Here is a 21,474-nt window from a genome sequence, read left to right as displayed (position 1 = left end):
AACGTATGATCTATCAGCTAGCTTAATATTAGATGAGGATCAAGGCAAGGCCCACGTAAACATGGCAGATACATTAGAGTTACAGTTTTGCCCCCCACATGTGTCTGAATAATAAATTACATGTTCTGTCTTAGGTGGTACGATCGTTTGCAGGTTTTGTACAGACAAGATGCTATATGATTTGCCCCTCTACCTGCAAGAGATTCATGCTACATGTAACAAACAGCTTTACGTGTACTGTTATCACGAACCATAAAATTAAACGTCCACAGCTGTATCTTATAAAATGCAACCGATGTTTTTAGATCTGAGTTGGTAAGCACCATTATAGGTCGAAAGTGTATGTCCTTAAATGTGGACCAGTCTTGGCAGTTTCTGTATCTCTGATTTTTTCATCATACACTTGATCAGCTTCTATTTGGTGGGACTTGTGATCTGAAGAGAGTTTTTCATTCTGGTCAAATTTATAGCAGGTAAAACATGTGTCAAGTTTTGGATTTTTAAATCCACGGTTAAGATTTTTAAATTCCTATGAATAAATTTGGATAGTATACGAGTCTCTTTGAGTACAATAAAATTACATTAAATGTACAATAAAAAGCATATCTACATTTATTAAAATAAAAAATATCACTTCACTTCCTCTAAAAGTGTTTTTGTTGAGAGTTCTACACATAGTTTCCCCTGCCCGGCCCTGTTAAAAATTTCATTTTTAAGTCGTTACTTTCAAACAGAATATCTAGGTATTGATTTTGTGTATTAGTGTAGGAAACAGAGGTTGAACCTTGCAAAATGGACACAAGTCCGGTTTTATTTTTTTTCTGGCATATCAAGGGGTGCTTATTATAAGACTAACTTTTTCTGAAAAAATTTCGCCCCGGAACCCCCCTTTTCACCCCTTTAAAGGGGGTAATTTATGGTTTTTGCAGAACGTAGCCCTTCCTGTACCTTTTACAAAAAATTTCTTTTATAGAAATATGAAGAGGACTATATTTTCTACGATTTATTTCCGACAGCATCTCTCTATCATCCGACGTTTAGCAAGGGTGGCGCCCCAAAGTTGACAAGTTTTTAAAAAAGATGTTTTTAAAAAATATATATTTTTCCCTAACTGTAATGGAAATTAAAAATAAATGCTGCGGAGATTATTCACAAATAGATGATTGATTTTTTGGTATAGGTTTCACTTAAGGGTAATTGCCCTTTTTTTAATTACAGGGTGTTACATTTTAAAAAACCCCTTTTTATACCATCTGAACCGTTTATGCTAGAGTAAAAAAACTTTCAGCTATTACCCATGTACTGGTGTTATTTACAAATTTGTATAATGCACCCCCATTTTTTCCCCGGAACCACCCAAACAAAAAGAAGAATTAATAAATAAAGTGATTTTCTTGGAATCCTTCACACACAATGCCCTTCATTAATATGCTTCATATATCATTTTGTGCAAGTTATTATTACCCATGCATGGACACTAAAAGCGATTTCCTAGTGCAACCCTTGTAGCCAAAAACAATAAATAAAATGGGGGGTTGAAAATTTTTTTTCGTTTTTTGCTTTTTGATCCATATGGGCATATGCTTCATCAATAGTGCTTTTCAAAAATATATATGGTTATTGCAACATCCCTGCGCAAACCACCCCTATCCTTGAAAATATACTGCAGAAACTACCCCTATACCTTATCCAGCATGTTTTTACGATTTTCTCATTACCTATTCATTTTTTTAAACAAAACTTATACAAGGTTAAAGACCACTATTTACTCTAAAAATTAGGTCCTATTCATTTTTTTCGTTTAAGCAACCGTTACGGCACATTGGCGCCGTAAACCTCATATATGCTTTGACGGGCTCCAGTTTTTGTTTATTTTTTCGTCATCTGTTTGTTTTATTGATAAAGTACTTATGTAAAATAAAACAACACAGTGTAACCTACAAATCATGACCTATGCACATTTTATATTCTTTGCTCCCCAAAGCTATAGTGGTGGCCCAAAATAAATTTTTTCATATTTTCGCCACCTACACGCATTTTATTGCGTTAATGCTACCTTAATAGCACAATATTCACCCCTAAGTGGTCGCTAAGCAGTGGCGGGTCCAGGGAGGGGTGATGGGGCGATCACCCCCACCGCTCTCAAACCAAGTGATATTATATTTGAAGATTATAAAAATATTCATTTATTTTTATAGAAATACTTATATTATATTAATATTATTTTTATAAGAATGACTTTTATGCTTTAGCGACAGTGGCGGATCCAGCATCGTTAAGAGGGGGGTGCCAATTGGTTAAATTTCTATAAAAATAAATGAATATTTTTATAATCTTTGAATATAATATCACTTGGTTTGAGAGGGGGGGAGGTGATCATCCCCATCACCCCTCCCTGGATCCGCCACTGCGTAGCGACCACCTAAGGGTAAATATTGTGCTGTTAAGGTAGCATTAATGCAATAAAATGCATGTAGGTGGCGAAAATATGCAAAAATTTATTTTGGGCCACCACTGTGGCTTTGGGGAGCAAAGAATGTAAAATGTGCATAAGTCATAATTTGTAGGTTACACTGTGTTGTTTTATTTTGCATAAGTACTTTATCAATAAAACGAACAGATGACGAAAAAAAAACAAAAACTGGAGCCCGCCAAAGCATATATGAGGTTTACGGCGCCACTGTGCCGTAACGGTTGCTTATACGAAAAAATGAATAGGACATAATTTTTAGAGTAAATAGTGGTCTTTAACCTTGTATAAGTTTTGTTTAAAAAGAACACATAGGTAATGAGAAAATCGTAAAAACATGCTTGCCAAGGGATAGGGGTAGTTTCTGCAGTATATTTTCAAGGATAGGGGTGGTTTTCGCAGAGATGTTGCAATAACCATATATATTTTTGAAAAGCACTATTGATGAAGCATGTGACCATATGGATCAAAAAGCAAAAAACAAAAAAAAATTTTCAACCCCCCATTTTATTTATTTTTTTTTGCTACAGGGGTTGCACTAGGAAATTGCTTTTGGTGTCCATGCATGGGTAATAATAACATCCACAAAATGATATATGAAGCATATTAATAAAGGGCATTGTGTGTGAAGGATTCCAAGAAAATCAATTTATTTATTAATTCTTATTTTTTTTGGGGTGGTTCCAGGGAAAAGATGGGGGTGCCTTATACAAATTTATAAATAGCACCAGTACATGGGTAATCGCTGAAAGTCTTTTTACTCTAGCATAAACGGTTCAGATGGTATAAAAAGAGGTTTTTTAAAATGTAACACCCTGTAATTAAAAAAAGGGCAATTACCCTTAAGTAAAACCTATACCAAAAAATCAGTCAGTTATTTGTGAATAATTGCCGCAGGATTTCTTCTTAATTTCCGTTACAGTTAGGGAAGATATATATTTTTTAAAAACATCTTTTTTAAAAACTTGTCAACTTTAGGGCGCCACCCCTGCTAAACGGTGGATGATAGAGAGATGGTGTTGGAAATATGTCGTAGAAAATATAGTCCTCTTCATATTTCTATAAAAGAAATTTTTTGTAAACGTTACAGGAAGGGCTACGTTCCGCAAAAACCACAAATTACCCCCTTTAAAGGGGTGAAAAGGGAGGTTCCGGGGCGAAATTTTTTCAGAAAAAGTTAGTCATATAAAAAGCACCCCTTGATATACCAGAAAAAAAATAAAACCGGACTTGTGTCCATTTTGCAAGGTTCAACCTTTGTTTCCTACACTATATGTATTTAGCTTTTAATAAATATTTTCATGAAATGTACTTACTACACATTATACACTGTATATTATTAACCAAAACATTGAAAGAGGTAAGAAACGTGAGAAACACAATGCAATCAATTCCCAAATTATAAATTAAATGAATTATTTATATGATTTCCTTTTTCATGACTCGGTCAGTCTTAGTGAGCATTTCACTTATAACTGGATAAATCTACAAATGTACTTAATCAGTTAAGTCAAATGTTTTGGTTAGGCACACGCCGATCTAAACCAGATAAAAGGACTTAATTGGTTGAGTTCATCTTTGAAATAAATAAAATTGTAAGTATGAAAAAGATCGCTATTCGATATGGAACCACAGCACAGGTATACCATTTGACTTGTCTGTTTTATTCCAGGTAGATAATTTTTTTAGATGTTTTTAATAAATAAAAAAAAAATTCTCAAAAATTGACGTGTCTGGTTTTGTCCGCCGACCACAAAAGTTCTACATGTTCTGAAATTTAAAATACAATCATCATGAAATTTTTTTAATCTTATCGAGGTATGTCAAAAAATATTAATTGTATTTAAGAGTATCTAAAACATCCTTATATTTCACAAGACACACCGAAAATTGTTATTATGAAAAGTTGCTCGGAATTAAGAGATTACAGTAGCGACCAACAGGTAGCAACAAACGCGGTCCAAGATTGCGGCTGTAATTTTGAATATTTTGTTGAGATATTTGGCACACATATTCTTAATATAATAAAGAATGGCGGTACAGAGCCCAATTTGAGAAATATATTAGTATGTGGAAATTACTCTGTAATTAAATACAATATTAAAAAAACGAGCCTGTACCGCCATTAAGAAGAACAAAAAAATACACTTTCTTCAAATAAACTTTGCCTGGATTTTGTGTCATTTTGGACCTACTAAAATTTTTTATTTCTAACAAGAAATCTAACATATTATAACTAATAACTAATTAGGCAACATAGAGAAATTGTCACTGTCATTTTGACAAACCTGCGTCAGATTTTCTCTTATCTGTTCATGATCTGTTCTGTTATTATTATCGATATCTGTTCAGTGCAGTAGTTTATTATTTTAAGAATTCATTATTGTTGTTTCATAGGAAAGTAGTGTTTGAAAAAATAGATTATTGTTAATTGTGAGTTTTAGTTATATGTAGGTAGGTAAGTATATTTTACATAAAAATATTTCGAATTTTAATGCGAGTATATAAAGATCAATAGCGGGCATATCATTAAGAGACAGACAAAGGAATAGAAGTATACGAGAACGATGCAAAATTCAAAATATTAACAGGTGGATAAAAACAAGAAAGAAAAACTGGAACGAACATGTAAACCGAATGGAACCAGATAGATTAGCGAACATATGTAAAAACAACAAGCCGTATAGCAGAGGACTCGTTGGAAGGCCGCCGAAAAGGTGGAAAGACAATGTACAGTCAACAACAACTGAAACAGAATAAGAGGCAGACAAACAGGAGTAATCCTAGTCGCGCGAAGAAGAAGAAGAAGTATATAAAGTTAGAGTGCCTTTGGCACTCTATGAACTAAATAAAATAAGACGCTCTTGTTTCGCTTCACAACGAAATGATTATTTATTATTACTATTTCGTGCAAATACATAATGTTAACATAAAATTTTCACCCATTTTGGTTTATTTTTATAAATATTTATTTATTAATAACAAAATGGTTTTCTATTACTTCCATTAGGCATTTAGCACGCCTATGAGTTAATGTCACATTCAAGTTATGTCAAACAATCCCGAAGCACTGTTGCCAAAGTTTCGCAGACCTTGCCAAAAAAGGTATGATACTATCTCCCGAAGTTATATTGATGACGCGCTACTGTATACTCTTAAGAATCACCATCAGTGAAATTGAAGACATTGGTGATGTTTAGCAAACTTCGGTAGAAAGATTTAAAAATATTTAGTAGAAATGCCAGCAACATTAAGTAGGTAGGTATTGAAGATAAAATGAAATTATGTTAAATGCGGGCGATGAATAAAAAAATTATCGTGAAGCTGCAGAACCTGTTAATAACAATTGGAGAAAAATACGTCAATGATTCACGTCATCCAAATGACACACTTAGGAAATTATTTTAAAAATTTAAGACTTCTGCAGATGCAAGTAATAAATTGCCGTCATTTGCTCATTTTAGGAAACGAATTGGGCGATATTATTGATGATAACGTTCCCCTCCTTTGTTGTCCCTGTTGTCAAAAACATAGTTCCAGCAAGATGGTGATCATGCCACACTAGGTTAGAAGTTGAAAATCGTTTTATGGTGGGATATGGTTTGAAATCAACATTTCAAGCACATATTTGTGAATTTTTTGAAGTTATACTTCTTTAGCGGAGTTTGGGAGTAAATGTATATGTGCGCGAATTCATCAAAAGTCTTGGTCCTGAGCGCAGCTCAAACGTTATACGGGATCTGATTGGGTGTTAAAATGATCTGTCAATAATTGTTCAATATGGAGGTTATGGGTAAACAAATGTGTATATTAGTTTTTATTGTTGTGAGGACAGAAACAAAAGCAAGTTTATAATTTTAGTGACTTTTTGTATAGTTTTTAAAAGCAACAGGTATGTAATTGTAAACGTTTCAGTATTGTAATAAAAAATTATCTACATTATTTTGTACATACCTATTTGAAAAATGTAAAAAATAATGTATTTACCTATTAGTAGGTAATGCTTTAATTTACATAATTTGATTACGAACAAAATTTCTACCAATCTTCATCTAATATTATTGTTTTCTTACTCTATGTTTTGTTGTATTTTAATATTTTAATTTCACAAAAATCAAACTACATAATTTGATTAAATTCATAAAGTTCATAATAAGCAACTGTCAAAAAGTTTATGGTGTAAACGTTCAGTTGGTGTATCTTCCCACATGAATGATACGTCTAGCTAGGTGGCTAAATGGTAAAGCGCTCTAAGTTACAATCTAACAGCCCTATAATACGCGGGTTCGAACCCCAATGCAAGTTTTTATTTTTTTATACATTTTATGATTGTAAGTATATTATTATACAGGGTGTTTGCGTAACTTGGAACCATATGGAAAACTTTTTTAATATTAATTTTACGAAAAAAAGTCATTCTTTATAAAGTGCTCTGCATAGTCTAAAACCTAAGATGCAATCATCAGATATCAAATTTTGTCAACAGTATACGAGGTATGTCAAAAAATATGAATTTCGCTCAAGAGCAAACTACCTTTATATTTCACAATATCAAAAAATTTTATTATGAAAAGTTATTTGTAATTAAAAACCATATTCAAATATGCAACAACAGCCTTCTACTTAAAAAAAAAATTTCTGAAATTTTCCTAAATTCATATTATTCGACACACCTCGTATAAAATTAACAAACTTGGATAACTGATGGTTGCATCTTGAGGTATAGACCATACACAGATTTTTATGAAGAATAACTTTTTTTCCTAAAATTATTAATAAAAGAGTTATTACATGTCTAATAAATAAAAATGATGTTCGGAATCGGTAAATTTAGGAAAATTTCAGAAATTTTTTTTTCAAGTAGAAGGCTGTTATTGCATATTTGAATATGGTTTTTAATTACAAATAACTTTTCATAATAAAATTTTTTGATATTTTGAAATATAAAGGTAGTTTGCTCTTGAGCGAAATTCATATTTTTTGAGATACCTCGTATACTGTGGACAAAATTTGATATCTGATGATTGCATCTTAGGATTTAGACTATGTAAAGCACTTTATAAAGAATGACTTTATTTCATAAAATTGATATTAAAAAAGTTTCCCATATGGTTCCAAGTTACGCAGATACCCTGTACAATTTTTTCCAGAAAATACGTATTCAGTTAAAATTTCTGGCAACAATTACTGTTCAGAAATCATTTCTTTGTGGCATTTTCAATGTGTTTGTGTGTGTTTTATTCTTTTATTTTTTTAATTTTTGGTATTGTTTTAATAAAAATTTTTGGAAAGTAGTAAGTATTAAAATTACTTTAATATTTAAATAAAATATAAACAATATAAATATTGATTTCGTTGAAATCATATAATAGAAGTATAACTTCTTACGTGCGTACAAAGTACACACATTCTTTTTTTTTAAATGATGGTAGTATTATTAACATTGGCAGGTATTATTTTTTTATATACAGTAAGAGTCACCGTACTAGACACATGGGTATATACCTAACTGCTATGCTTATGGGCTAATCCGGTCCGTTCTCAGATGTGACTTTCATCCCTGTCATGTTACTGTCAAGTAACTATTCAAAATAATTGTTTTTTTGGTACAAAAAATACATTAGTTAATATTATTATTACTCTATTTTAAAATAATTTTATTCAAACACCAAGAATAGTACAATACTTTAAAGTTTTTATAACATTAACAAAATGACAACTATAAACTTCAAAATTAAATCAGCTGTGATTAATACAGCTGATCTATTTTTTGTCAACTTTCTATGTTAATATTCAGTTTCTATACATTTTCTGACGTTCTAGACGTCACTTTACATAAAAATAAACATTGCAACAAGTGAAGGGTCCAGGACTGTAATAGCTCAATGTTCCTATGTGTCTAGTACGGTGGCTCTTACTGTATATGCATATTCAGTACAATTCAAAGAACGTCCAAAAAAAATCAAGGCAAAACATTTAAAAATAAGTCAAACGGTGGCAAATTTTTACACAGACACCTAAAAAAATGGATTTTGCGGTGGACATAATGTGAAACAAAAAATTCAAAAATATTTTAATAGCTTATGAGTTTATCGATGTAACGCTGTCGAGTTTTTTAGTTTTAACGATTTTTGACTTTTTGGTATAACTCAGAAATCAAAATAACGAAATGTTTTGTAAAAAATGGTGAAACTCAACATATTTATTATTGTTAAACAAAAAATAAACAAAAAACAAAAAATATCTCCATAGCGTCACCTCACAAAATGTCTAAATAAAATCTATGTAACCTTTCAGGTGGATCGGTAAAGTAGTTTTTGAGTTACAATATCCCTGCCTTTGAAAAAGGCAGCTTTGGGAAAATCGCGTTTAAATTTTTGACAACTTTTATTTTCCATTTCTTTTTTGACTGTCAAATCGTAAAGTGATGCACACCGGAGTATGTTTTTGAATCGTGCAGTAATTTACAAAAAAAAACGGAAATAGCTTTTGAATGTTTCTCACCACGCGCTGGCGTGAAGCTGCTACAAAGCGAGTCGAAGGTAGGGATATTCAACAGGCTGTTTTTCCTGTAATTTTGCTCCGATCAATCTAAAATTTTCAGAGTATTCTTGAAGTTATGTACTTTCATTTAAAATAAAAAAGGATTCGAAAATTTCAAAAATTTTAAACTATAACCCATAAGGGAAGAGTTACATCAGATTCCTGAAATTTTTTGACACCCTCGGTCTCTAGGTTTGGTTAGATTTTTTCTTATCAGGAAATTATCTAGGGTTATCAAAAGGAATAGTTTTATCTTGAAAAGCCATTTACAGATGTTGCTTATTTCGGAAAAAGTAATTAAATAATACAGCGTCATCAAAAAGCATCATCTATTGGTCTAAGAGCTAGCAACGTTTTCGAGAAATCAGTTTAAGACGGCTGATTCTTTCATATATTGTTCCCTATGCTTCCTCGAACACCGTACCGGCCATCTGGCTGCTGATACAGGTTGCGTTCATTACTGCGCAGCACACCTGTACAGGTAAACACAAAATCAGGGTGATTGATTAGTGTGAAAAAGCTTAGGAAATCCGCTATAGTAATAGATAACAATAAAAGTTAATAACAAAAATTGTAGCTAACTTTTCGCTTCACATTACAAAATTAGTTAGAATGTTACAAGGTGTTAGATAACATAGTGGCAGACCAAACTTTTGTTTTTTTAAATGGAACACCCCATATTTTATTTTATATTCGAAATCTTCTTAACTTCCCCATCACAAAAATATAAAGGTTTGTTATGTTATACAGGGTATTTACAAAGTTATAACCAATGTTCTATGAAAATCGTAATAAGTTCAGCTCCCTGTATAAATAAAAATAAGCACAACAGCAATGGTTTATTGGTGCCATATTTTTTTGTTGATTGTCAAAATTTATAAAAATGGTTGATATTGCTAATTTTCTTTATATCGAATACAGGGTGAGTCAAAACGCAAGTACATTATTTTCACAGTAATTTTAAATAGAACACCCTAATTAATCACTTCGCCTGATGAGATATTACGTATTTTCTGTGCTGTTCTTCGGAATGGAGTCATGGACGCTGAAAAAGATTGATACCAAAAAATTAGAGGCATTTGAACTATGGATATATCGCAGAATCTTGAGAATATCATGGACGGAGAGAATCACAAACGTCAAGGTCTTGAGAACAATGAATAAAGAAAAGGAAGTCATATTTACGATCAAAAAACGAAAACTGCAATACTTGGGACACATTACAAGAGGCGAAAGATATGAACTGCTTCGAATAATTATGCAGGGGAAGATATCAGGAAAAAGGTCCATAGGAAGAAGACGAAACTCCTGGCTAAAGAATCTACGAGAATGGTATAGCTGTAGCAACAACGAATTGTTTCGGTCAGCAGTTTCGAAAATACTTATAGCCCTGATGATCGCCAACCTTCGGAACGAAGATGGCACTTGAAGAAGAAGAAAAATTAATAACTTGCTCTGAAAAATGAAAATATCTCGAAAACTGACAAATTTAGGCATAGGGAATATTTTATATAAATTAAAGTACGGTAATGATATTTTTCGATAGTAATATAAAATACAGAGTGTTCCATTTAAAATTTCTGAGAAAATAATGTACTTGCGTTTTGACTCACCCTGTATTTGATATAAGGAAAATTAGCAATATCAACAATTCTTAAAAATTTTCACAATCAACAAAAAAATATGGCACCAATAAACCATCGCTGTTCTGCTTTTTTTATTTATACAGGGAGCTGAACTTGTTACGATTTTCATAAAAAATTGGTTATAACTTTGTAAAAGCCCTATATAACATAACAAACCTTTATATTTTTGTGATGGGGAAGTTAAGAGGATTTCGAATATAAAATAAAATATAGGGTGTTCCATTTAAAAAAAACATAAGTTTGGTCTGCCACTATGTTATCGAACACCCTGTAACAATCTAACTAATTTCGTAATGTGAAGCTGAAAGTTGGCCACAATTTTTATTATTAACTTTTATTGCTATCTATTACTATAGCGGATCTACTGAGCTTTATCACACTCATCAATCACCCGGTATATTGAATTTAAATTATTTTAGGACGAAAAATTTTTTTGTTATTACTTTTTAAACCACAGAAATGTCTGGCAATTACAGTTCATATTTCTAGACAAAAAAATTTTCCGTCTTACAATAATTTTAAGTTCGATATGTTTACCTGTACAAGTGTACTGCGCAGTAATGAACGCAACCTGTATCAGTAGCCAGATGGCCGGTACGGTGTTCGAGGAAGCATAGGGAACAATATATGAAAGAATCAGCCGTCTTAAAATGATTTTTTTTTCGACTCTTGGTCCATATGTGAATGATGCATTCTGTTGATTTTCTCGAAAACTAATTACCGACATACAAATTTTGTATCGCTATTTACTAATCGTATGTAGGTATTCACTGTACGTTTTTGTGACAAAAAAAAAAGGAATATTAGTTGTATTCTTTAAACATTTTTTATCCGAATATTACAAGTAATAAAGATGATAAGCAATGATGAGTTAACATTATCTATTTTAGTTATGTGACCTAAAATATGAAACTATAAATATTAATACTTACAATACTTCTCGTTACAGAACTACCATCGTCTATTCCGCAACTCTCAGCTGCTCTCAGATCCAAAGTTCTTTCGTAATAATCAGACACGCTCATTTCACCTGCGTAAACGGCCCTTTGCATATTCGTTATCGTTTGTTCTTTAAAATTTCCCTGATTATCCATGCCGTACTGAGCTCGCAGCATTTCGAATTCTCTTTGTTCGCGTTCCCTGAGGGCCGCCCGGTCTGAGGGCTGAGGAGAACCGGCGGGAAAATGAGATTCGACGTGTCTCACAGCTCTTTCGCTCTGTAATAAATATTTGATCATTAAAGGGTAAATAAATTATTACGTAGGCGTTTAAAAAAGTTGGGAAGGCAATGTTTGACAAATATAAATTTGAGTCGTATGTAATGTTACCTTTAATGGATATAAAGCAGATTTAGTTTTAATAGAAAGTGATGTCATAACTAACCAATAACTTGAGTTGATTGTTTTATGTAAAAGTTCCTAATTATTCTGTTTTAGTAATAAGTTACAGTGGGTGATCATATTATTAGAGCCACCTCAGAAAATTTTACTTTTGTTTAATAATGGTATGTAAGTTTTTTGAAGTTATACTTCTTTACGATCGAGAGTGAAATTTTATAATACCGGGCGCATGCGCACACAGACAGTATGTAGTTCGTTGCTAATCTTTCAAGATATGTATGTATCAGCCCTGTCAGCGCAAATAAGTCATTAAAAGGATATATTAGTGTTTTTAGTAAATGTATTATTTATTATAATTTTTGTGTCTTTGGATTTGCCTTCCTCGGAAATAAGATATTTTATAATAATAGTAAGTATATTTAAAGTATGTTTGTATACTTCACTTGGTCTATTAAATTTGTCAGTATGTATGAGAAATCTTGTAACCTGTCAAAGCGAAGGGAATATAGCTCAGTGGGAGAGCGTGTGACCGGAGATCGAGAGGTCCCGGGTTCAAATCCCGGACGATTCATATTCTTTTTTTTTTTTAATTTTTGGTACCGTTTTAATAAAAAATTTTTAAAAGTGGTAGGTAAGAAAGTTAGTTTAATATTTAAATAAAATACAAATAACCTGTTAAGTATATTTATTTCTTTGAAATTATATAATAGAAGTATAACGTCTTACGTGCGTACAAAGTACACACTACACACACATTCTTTTTTTCTTTATACGGTCCACGTTGCCTTTGAAACTTTAGAAATGGATGATATGTTTCTGTTGGAGTGATTAATATTGAATATTAAAGTTTTTATTTCTGCTATTTTCCTTGGTGAAATGTCTTTGGATTTCCCATGATGTTCTGGTACCACTAGTGTAACGAACGCGCAATTTTTACTAAATTCACAAAATATAGTAAAGGACTGTCAGAATATCACTAGAGCCATGGAAACTCACAAAGTTGATTATAACTCTAAACCCAAGAATCCAAAATAATAGGCACACGAGTTGCAAGCTAGGCTGGGCAGCACTGACAAACAATGGCATCTGAGTCACGCATTGCCACACATGCGTGTTGCCACTATTGTCAGACTATTTATTGCATTTTCATAAAGTGTAACAAGACAGCCAAATGGAAACAAATGCATTAATATATGATACAGCTCAATTATACACCCTTCCTCTAAAACATTGAATTTTACTAGGTGGCTCTAATAATATGATCACCCACTGTATAAAAGAAAACTTAACTAGCAAGATGAAAATTACTATTAAATATCGTATATTGTACAAGTGAGAAAAAAGACATATTTTTTACGAGCGCAAAAGTGAGTGTCACAAATCAAGCGAGGGAGAAATATGTCATTTTCTCACGTGTTGTACACTGTATTTTTTCTATGGATGCGTTTTTGTTCAAACTTCAAAATTAAATAATTTAGGTGCTTTTAGGTATATTATATATATAAATTGAAATAATGAAATCATTCCTGTTGCGAGGCATAATCCTGTTTCTATGAGCTGTATAGTTTTAAAGTCTATCAGTAGGGTGCTAAGCTGGCTGAAGACTAGGGTAAAGGGAGTCCAGCTGTGGGCTGGAGGTAAAGGAACTAATATGAGCCAACATACGCCTGTTTTGGATTAATTCGACAACGAATATTTTACTGTGCAACATAAGAAGTACGGAAGTAAATGGCGCTAATAATTATTCCAATAAACAACAATGTAATTTGCAATTTACTTTCGTTCTTCTTATTTTGCACAGTAAAATATTCGTTGTCGAAGTAATCCAAAACAGGCGTATGTTCGTGGAATAGGGTATAGAACAAAAACACATAGAAAAGGATACATGGATTGACTATCTAAAACAGATCTATGCAGAGGAACAACAAATGATGATAGAACCGGAAACACCAGAAATTACCACAAATGAAGATGTTAATCTTCATTTGTGGGGGGGGGGGGTATAGTATTTTTGATTATTTCTTTCGATTTTTTATTGGCTTATTCGATTGTAAATATTTTTAAGAGCATACCATTAAAATTTCAAGTTAATCCGAGAAAAATTGACGGAGATATGGATATATACAAAAATTTTCTTAGTATTATTGACAAAACTACATTTTTTTTAAACGCGTTTTCTGAAAAACATGTTTTTTTGAGACGGTGCACATCATAACTCAAAAAGTAATGCACCGATCTTTCTGAAATTTTGCACACTTCTTTTTTTAGATATTTTACTAGGTAGTGACGTCGAGTTTTTTCTTATTTTAACAATTTTTTTATATTTCCATTTTTCTCTTTACCGAACATACTTTTTTTTCTATTTTTTTTTCCATTTTTTCATTTTAAAGTTATACCATGAATTTAAAAATCGATATAATCATAAAAACTCGACGTCACTACCTCAAGAAACTCTTAAACTAAAATAATCTTTTTGGTTTGTATGTTTCGGATGATTCTGTCCGAAGATATAGCAAATCATCTTTTTATTTGGATCGTCTACTTAAAAATGACGCCACCACTTCATTTTTTAATATTTTTCAATAAAAATTTAACTGAATAATCTTCAAGTGTTGTTCTTTAAGATAGCATTTTACCCATTTAACTTAACCCCACCACTTTCAAGGGAAAACGTTTTAAAATTATGCAAAAAAACGCAGAATTAACTATACCCCCCTCCCTTAATATAAGTACACAGGAAGTTCGAAAAACACTCGACAAGCTGAAGAACAGAAAAGCTGCAGGTAAGGATGGAATACCAAACAAATTAGTGAAATATTGTGGAGCAGCAACGCCAGAACAATAATTATATATATAGTTCAGCTCAACAGGTCTTAGGGGCCCAAGGCTTCAATTGTTTTCTTCCATTTCTTTCTGTCTTGTGCTAGGTTTTTCCAATCTTGTACCCTCACCGAGATCAGATCTTCTTTTGCAGACTCCAACCATCTTCTTCGGGGGCGTCCTCTTTTTCTTTTTGTACCAGCCTCCGTGTTTATTAATTGATTGGGAACTCTTCCTTCTTCCATTCTTGCTATATGCCCAAGCCATCTTAATCTTTGAATTTTGGCGAGTGTTGTTATTTTTGGTTGTCCATATATTTGCATTATTTCTTCATTCGTTCTTCTTCGCCAGATATTCCCCTCTTTTAAACCTCCATATATCCTTCTGAGGATCTTTCGTTCCCATCTATCTAATTTTACTTCCATATCTTTATTTAATGTCCAGGTCTCGCTAGCATAGAGTACCGTAGGTCGGATAACTGTTGTATATATTCGTTTTTTTGCTTTTCTGGATATTATCTTCGACCTCAGTATCTTATTTAGACTTCCAGCACTCTTACTACCTTTCGCCATTCTTTTTGCTATTTCTTGGTTCTCTTCGTTCCTATTTGTTAGTGTTACTCCCAAGTAATCGAATTGGCCGACAATTTCGAAGTTATATTCTTTACTTGGGCTTTGTATCTTAAAGGACTGTCCCAGATGATTTTCATTTCCCTTCATCACCATATATTTCGTTTTCTCTTCGTTTATTTCTAAACCATATTCCTTGGCTGTTCTTTCTAGTCTATTGAAGATTTCTCTTAATTCTGCAGGTCTCCTTGTTATTAAGGTAATATCATCTGCGTATGCTACACATTGATGCCTGTGATGATAAACTGTGCCTTTAGTATAGATATTGCATTCTCGTATAATCTTCTCTAAAATTAAATTGAAGAAATCTGTTGATAACGGGTCACCTTGTCGCAGGCCTCTATTGGTGATAAAGCTATCCGAAACCCGTCCTTCTATCATAACTTTACTTTTAGTGTCACTAAGTATGCATTTAGTCAATCTTACTATTTTTGGTGGAAATTCAAAATATTCTAGTGTTTCATATACTTTACTTCTTTTTATGGTATCGTATGCCTGTTTAAAATCAATAAATAACATATTTAATGCTAGGTTGAATTCATATGAGCTAGATAAAATTTGTTTCATTGCAAAAATTTGGTCTATTACCGATCTTTGTGCTCTAAAACCCGCTTGATATTCACCTAGACAATTTTCCACTTTTGTTTTAATTTTATTTCTAATTAATATGGCCAGAATCTTATATACTGTATCTTGTAGAGCTATTCCCCTGTAATTTCTACAATCTGTAACGTCTCCTTTTTTATGTACAGGACATAGGATAGCTTCTTTCCACTGATTGGGTATATTTTCTTTGATCCACACTTCGCATATTAACTCGGTGATTTCTTCTTGAAGCCCTTCGCCACCATCTTTTAAAAACTCTGCAATGATACCGTTTTCTCCCGGTGCTTTGTTGTTTTTTAAGTTTTCTATGATATCTATAATTTCTTCCTTGGTAGGTACTTCTTCATTCACATTTGGGTCTCTTTCTTCTTCATGTGGTAGTTGCATTTGCTCTATTTCGTCTTGATCGTCTGTGCATAATATATTCTGGAAATAATTGGCCCATCTTCTTAATTTTTCATCTATTCCACCTATCAGATTTCCCTCTTCATCTTTATAATATCTTGATGCGGTTATGTACTGGGTTCGGTCGCGTTTTATTTCTTGGTAGAAAGTCCTGACTTGTTTATTTAAAAAATCTTCTTCAATTCGGTCTAATTTCTGCTCTAGATTTAACCGTTTCTTTCTTCTACAGATCTTCTTTGCTTCCCGTCTTTTTTCAGCATAGGCTTGTTTACTTTCTTCATTATTTCTCATTATGCTGTTTATTCTGGCTTTATTTCGGTCCCTAATTGCTTTCTTACAATCTTCATCGTACCAGTCTGTTTGTTTACTTTGTCTTTTTCTTAGTAATACTAAGTCGGCTGCCTCTTGAATGTTTCCCCTTAGCTGTACCCATCTGCTTTCTATATCATCTACTGTTGTCTGGCTTTCTATTTTCTGTTCAATTTTCTGCTTGAATTTTTTCTTAACCTCTTCATTCTGAAGTAGTGCACCGTTATATCTTTTCATTTTTGTGCAACTAGTCTTAGGGATTGTGGGAATTATTTGCTCCATTTTGACTTTGACCAAAAAGTGATCAGAATTTGCATCTGCACCTCTATAACTTCGGCTATCTTGTATGGCTCTTGCATGTTTGGCTTCTATTAGCAAATGATCTATTTGATTTACTGTTTGTCCATCTGGTGATACCCAGGTACCTTTATGGATTTCTTTGTGGTCGAAATAAGTGCTCATAATTCGCATATTGTGTTCGAAAGCAAATTCTATTACTCTTTTTCCATTCAGGTTACTCTCCCTGTGTTTACTTTTCCCCCCTGTTATTTGTTTGTATACGTCCTCTCTGCCAATCTTGGCATTGAAATCTCCTACAATTATTTTTGTGTCGTATGATGGTATTTGGTAGAACAGATGCTCTAACTGTTCATAAAAGCTATCTTTAACATCTTCTTCTGTATTTTCCGTTGGTGCATGTACATTTATAAGGGATATTTTTCTGTATTTTCCCCTCATTCTTATTTTGCATAATCTGCTTGTGACTGCCTCAAAATCTATCACCAGACTGGCAAATTTTTTCTTTATAAGGAATCCAACTCCAAATATACGTTCATTGTCTCCACTGTTGAAGAATACATAGCTTCCCACATCTATGCAGAAATTTTCTTTTTGTTTAGTTTCTTGTATAGCTGCAATATCTATCTCATATTTCTCCAATGTATCTGATAAATTTTTTAGTGCCCCTACTTCAAAAGTCCCTCTAACATTCCATTGTCCTATCATAATCACAAAACCACAAACGCGTTTTCTGAAAAACATGTTTTTTTGAGACGGTGCACATCATAACTCAAAAAGTAATGCACCGATCTTTCTGAAATTTTGCACACTTCTTTTTTTAGATATTTTACTAGGTAGTGACGTCGAGTTTTTTCTTATTTTAACAATTTTTTTATATTTCCATTTTTCTCTTTACCGAACACACTTTTTTTTCTATTTTTTTTTCCATTTTTTCATTTTAAAGTTATACCATGAATTTAAAAATCGATATAATCATAAAAACTCGACGTCACTACCTCAAGAAACTCTTAAACTAAAATAATCTTTTTGGTTTGTATGTTTCGGATGATTCTGTCCGAAGATATAGCAAATCATCTTTTTATTTGGATCGTCTACTTAAAAATGACGCCACCACTTCATTTTTTAATATTTTTCAATAAAAATTTAACTGAATAATCTTCAAGTGTTGTTCTTTAAGATAGCCTTTTACCCATTTAACTTAACCCCACCACTTTCAAGGGAAACGTTTTAAAATTATGCAAAAAAACGCAGAATTAACTATACCCCCCTCCCTTAATATAAGTACACAGGAAGTTCGAAAAACACTCGACAAGCTGAAGAACAGAAAAGCTGCAGGTAAGGATGGAATACCAAACAAATTAGTGAAATATTGTGGAGCAGCAACGCCAGAACAATAATTAACAACATTAATTAACAAAATCATAAAACACAATAAAATGCCGGAAGAATGGAGAACGAGCGAACTAATTCTACTATTCAAAAATGGAGATAAAAAGCAGCCAGAAAACTACAGAGGTATCAACTTGTTAAATACTACCCTAAAACTTACAACTAAAATTTTACAAGACCTAATGAATCAGAGGATAAGTTTAGCAGATGAACAACAGGGTTTTCGTACTGGGAGATCGTGTTCAGATGGAATATTCGTCATAAAGCAAATTACTGAGAAATCACTAGAGTATAATAGCCCAGCATTTCTATGTCTGATTGACTTGAAGAAAGTATTTGACAAAGTAAGACTCGAAGATGTAATTCATCTTCTGTATAATAGAGAAATCCCTCTAGATATCATAAAAACTATTGAAAAGACTACCAACACAACAAAATGGAAGTCAGAATAGATGGACAACTTACAAAACCTATAGATATAGGCAGCGGAATAAGACAGGGAGACTCATTGAGTCCTATGCTCTTCAATTTAATCATGGATGAAATCATCAAAAACGTCAACAAAGGAAGAGGATATAGAATGGGAAACAAATAAGTAAAAATACTCTGCTATGCAGACAACGCAATATTGATAGCCCAAGATGAAGATAGTCTGCAAAGATTAGTCCACAGATTTAACACAAGAGCAAAATAATTCAATATGACAATTTCATCTCAGAAAACCAAAACAATAGTAATCAGTAAAGAACCAATCAGATGTAAAATAGAAATTGATGGTATCAGTATTGAACAAGTAATGGAAGTAAAATACCTTGGAATGTATTAATAATTAATATAATATAATTGTATTAATTGTCTACCGACAATATCCCATAAGTGATCAATAAGATTCATGTCGGGACTGTGAGGAGGCCAATATAATATCTGAATATTTACCTCACTTAAATATTGAGTAACGACACGCGATACGTGAGGAGGCCTTGCCTTCTTATGCATTAAGATGAAATAATTTCCTATATAAGGTGTCAAAGGAACAAAGTGTTCAAAAGAAAGAAAATCTCTGTAACGTATCTTTCATTATTTAAAGAGCCCTACATAAAGACACCAAATCCGTACTTACTCTCAAGGAAATTCCACCCAAAACAGCACAGAGCCTCCATTAAACAATATCGTCTCCCTTGTGTTACGGTGTGCATACTGCATACCGCTCACCTGGTCGACAAATAACTCTTATAAGTCTGTGTCAGAACTATTTACGTTATGTGTCTTTCTGTTTTTAAAATTTTATTGTTAATTTAGTATTGTTTCAATTAAAACACATGTTTTAAATACACTGTCTTTGTTTTAACCCACATATTACTGAAACTATTTTTTTTTTAATTTTTATCTTTACTTAAAGGAAATATAAGGAAAAGTGTCTTATTTGACTGCAAAAAATACTAAAATAATAATTTTTGCATTAGCTGTCAAAATATGGCATGTTCTTTTAAAAGGACAGCAGTAAGAAGCAGTATATATTAGAAAGTAAAACTTTATTAATACAAAAATAATTACAAAGTATGGAAATCCTTAAAACATTGTTTAGGGTGTAATGGTATTTTACATTTTTCGCACAAAAACTCAATCTTTTTCTTGCAAAGTCCGCAACGAGATTGTTTTTCTTGATAAACAATTAAATGGTTCATCCCATCATATCTTGAATGTAAGACTGTGTTGGGATTCCGTCTTGTTGGGCCGCGTTTGGCATCTTTTTTGTAGGTTTCCAGAAGTTTATTTGCCTTCTAAATTCAAGCTGATCAAGGGTTCCTCCGTCTTTTCGGTCCAATTGCCACGCGTTTTGAATAGCCATGTCAATTGCATGTACTATTAGTGGAAAGTACCATTTTTTCCCTCTTGAGAAACAAAAATGTGTCTCTTCTCCTTCTGGGAAAACCGTTTGACTAAGTGATGTGGTTTTACTGAAGAAAAGTTAGATGCAATTGTAACGACACTATTGTCGTGCCAGCGACAAAGACAATTCCTGTGTTTCTATCTAATCCAGGATTGGCCAAACTTTCTTAACAGTGTGCCACTATCTGTTTATGAAAAGTTAGTCGTGCCACCAAAAATTTTCTAACAAAAAATTCAATAGGTAGGTGGAATTTGTATGAAATAACAAAAAATATATGTATCTACAATAGTATATTAATCCACGAGCATGAAATAGATTCTAATCTGTAATCGTAAGTTCCCCTTTCCTTTTTTTTTTCATAGCTGTTGGAGCGAATAGGGGACATTTTAGTGTTCTATTGTCCCTTATTGTACCTGTACCGAAAAGACCTCTAGTTTTTAATTCATTTAGTAGATGCATGGATGAGAAGAAGTTATCAAAAAAAAAGGTGGAATCTCGTTTTTGTCCAGCGTGATTGAAGCACATCTGCATAAGACAAAACAACCGACGAACCAAAACCCAAGTTTTTGTATGAGGCTAGTATTTGCACTGACTTGCCTTGATATGGTGTAAACCATACAATATAACCTAGACGAAGAGTACCCATCCAAAGCTTATAACCCCAACGATTGTTTCGTAGGGTGCCTTCCAAAATATGGTACCATAGCTTCATCTAGGATCTAGGCTATGTTCTTGTTCGAAAGGAGCGTGATTTAAAAATTTTTTATTCAATACATCATATAATGGCCGTATTTTAGCAAACTTGTCTGTTTTGTCCAAACTATTATTATCACACACATGAAGAATTTTCATTATATGGGAAAATCTATCTCTCGATAGAGCTCCAGCGACTTTTTCATTGTGACTGTCATCACGATTTTCCCAATACATATATCTTTTTGGTAACACCACGTAGCCACTCAAAATAAGCACACCCACAAAACACCTAATTTCATTATCTGTAACATCACTAGTCAAGTTTTTTTGTGCCGCGTATGTATTTGTATATGTTGTCATCATATTGAATAGGTTGTCGTCAAAAAATAGCCTGAAGAGTTGTAATGGCGTGCGATTATGTTTAGGTCCG

General features: G+C 32.6%; 1 protein-coding gene across 4 annotated transcripts in view; it reads right to left on the bottom strand.

Moving 5' to 3' along the window:
- LOC114336778 (zinc finger-containing ubiquitin peptidase 1-like) overlaps positions 1 to 21,474 on the bottom strand; it is a 135,461-nt gene that overhangs the window by 31,601 nt on the left and 82,386 nt on the right. For 2 of the 4 annotated variants that reach the window (XM_028287155.2, XM_050646859.1), the window contains exon 6: positions 11,592 to 11,876. The exons of the other annotated variants lie outside the window; for them this stretch is intronic. In XM_028287155.2, coding sequence (XP_028142956.1) covers positions 11,592 to 11,876 — 285 coding nt within the window. The remainder of the gene's footprint in view (positions 1 to 11,591; positions 11,877 to 21,474) is intronic. 4 annotated transcript variants of the gene reach the window in all.

The sequence above is a fragment of the Diabrotica virgifera genome, chromosome 3 (assembly GCF_917563875.1).
Source record: "Diabrotica virgifera virgifera chromosome 3, PGI_DIABVI_V3a".
Classification (NCBI taxonomy): Eukaryota; Metazoa; Arthropoda; class Insecta; order Coleoptera; family Chrysomelidae; genus Diabrotica; species Diabrotica virgifera.
Note: the sequence above shows the minus strand (reverse complement) of the source record. Positions and strands in the feature narration are given on the sequence as shown.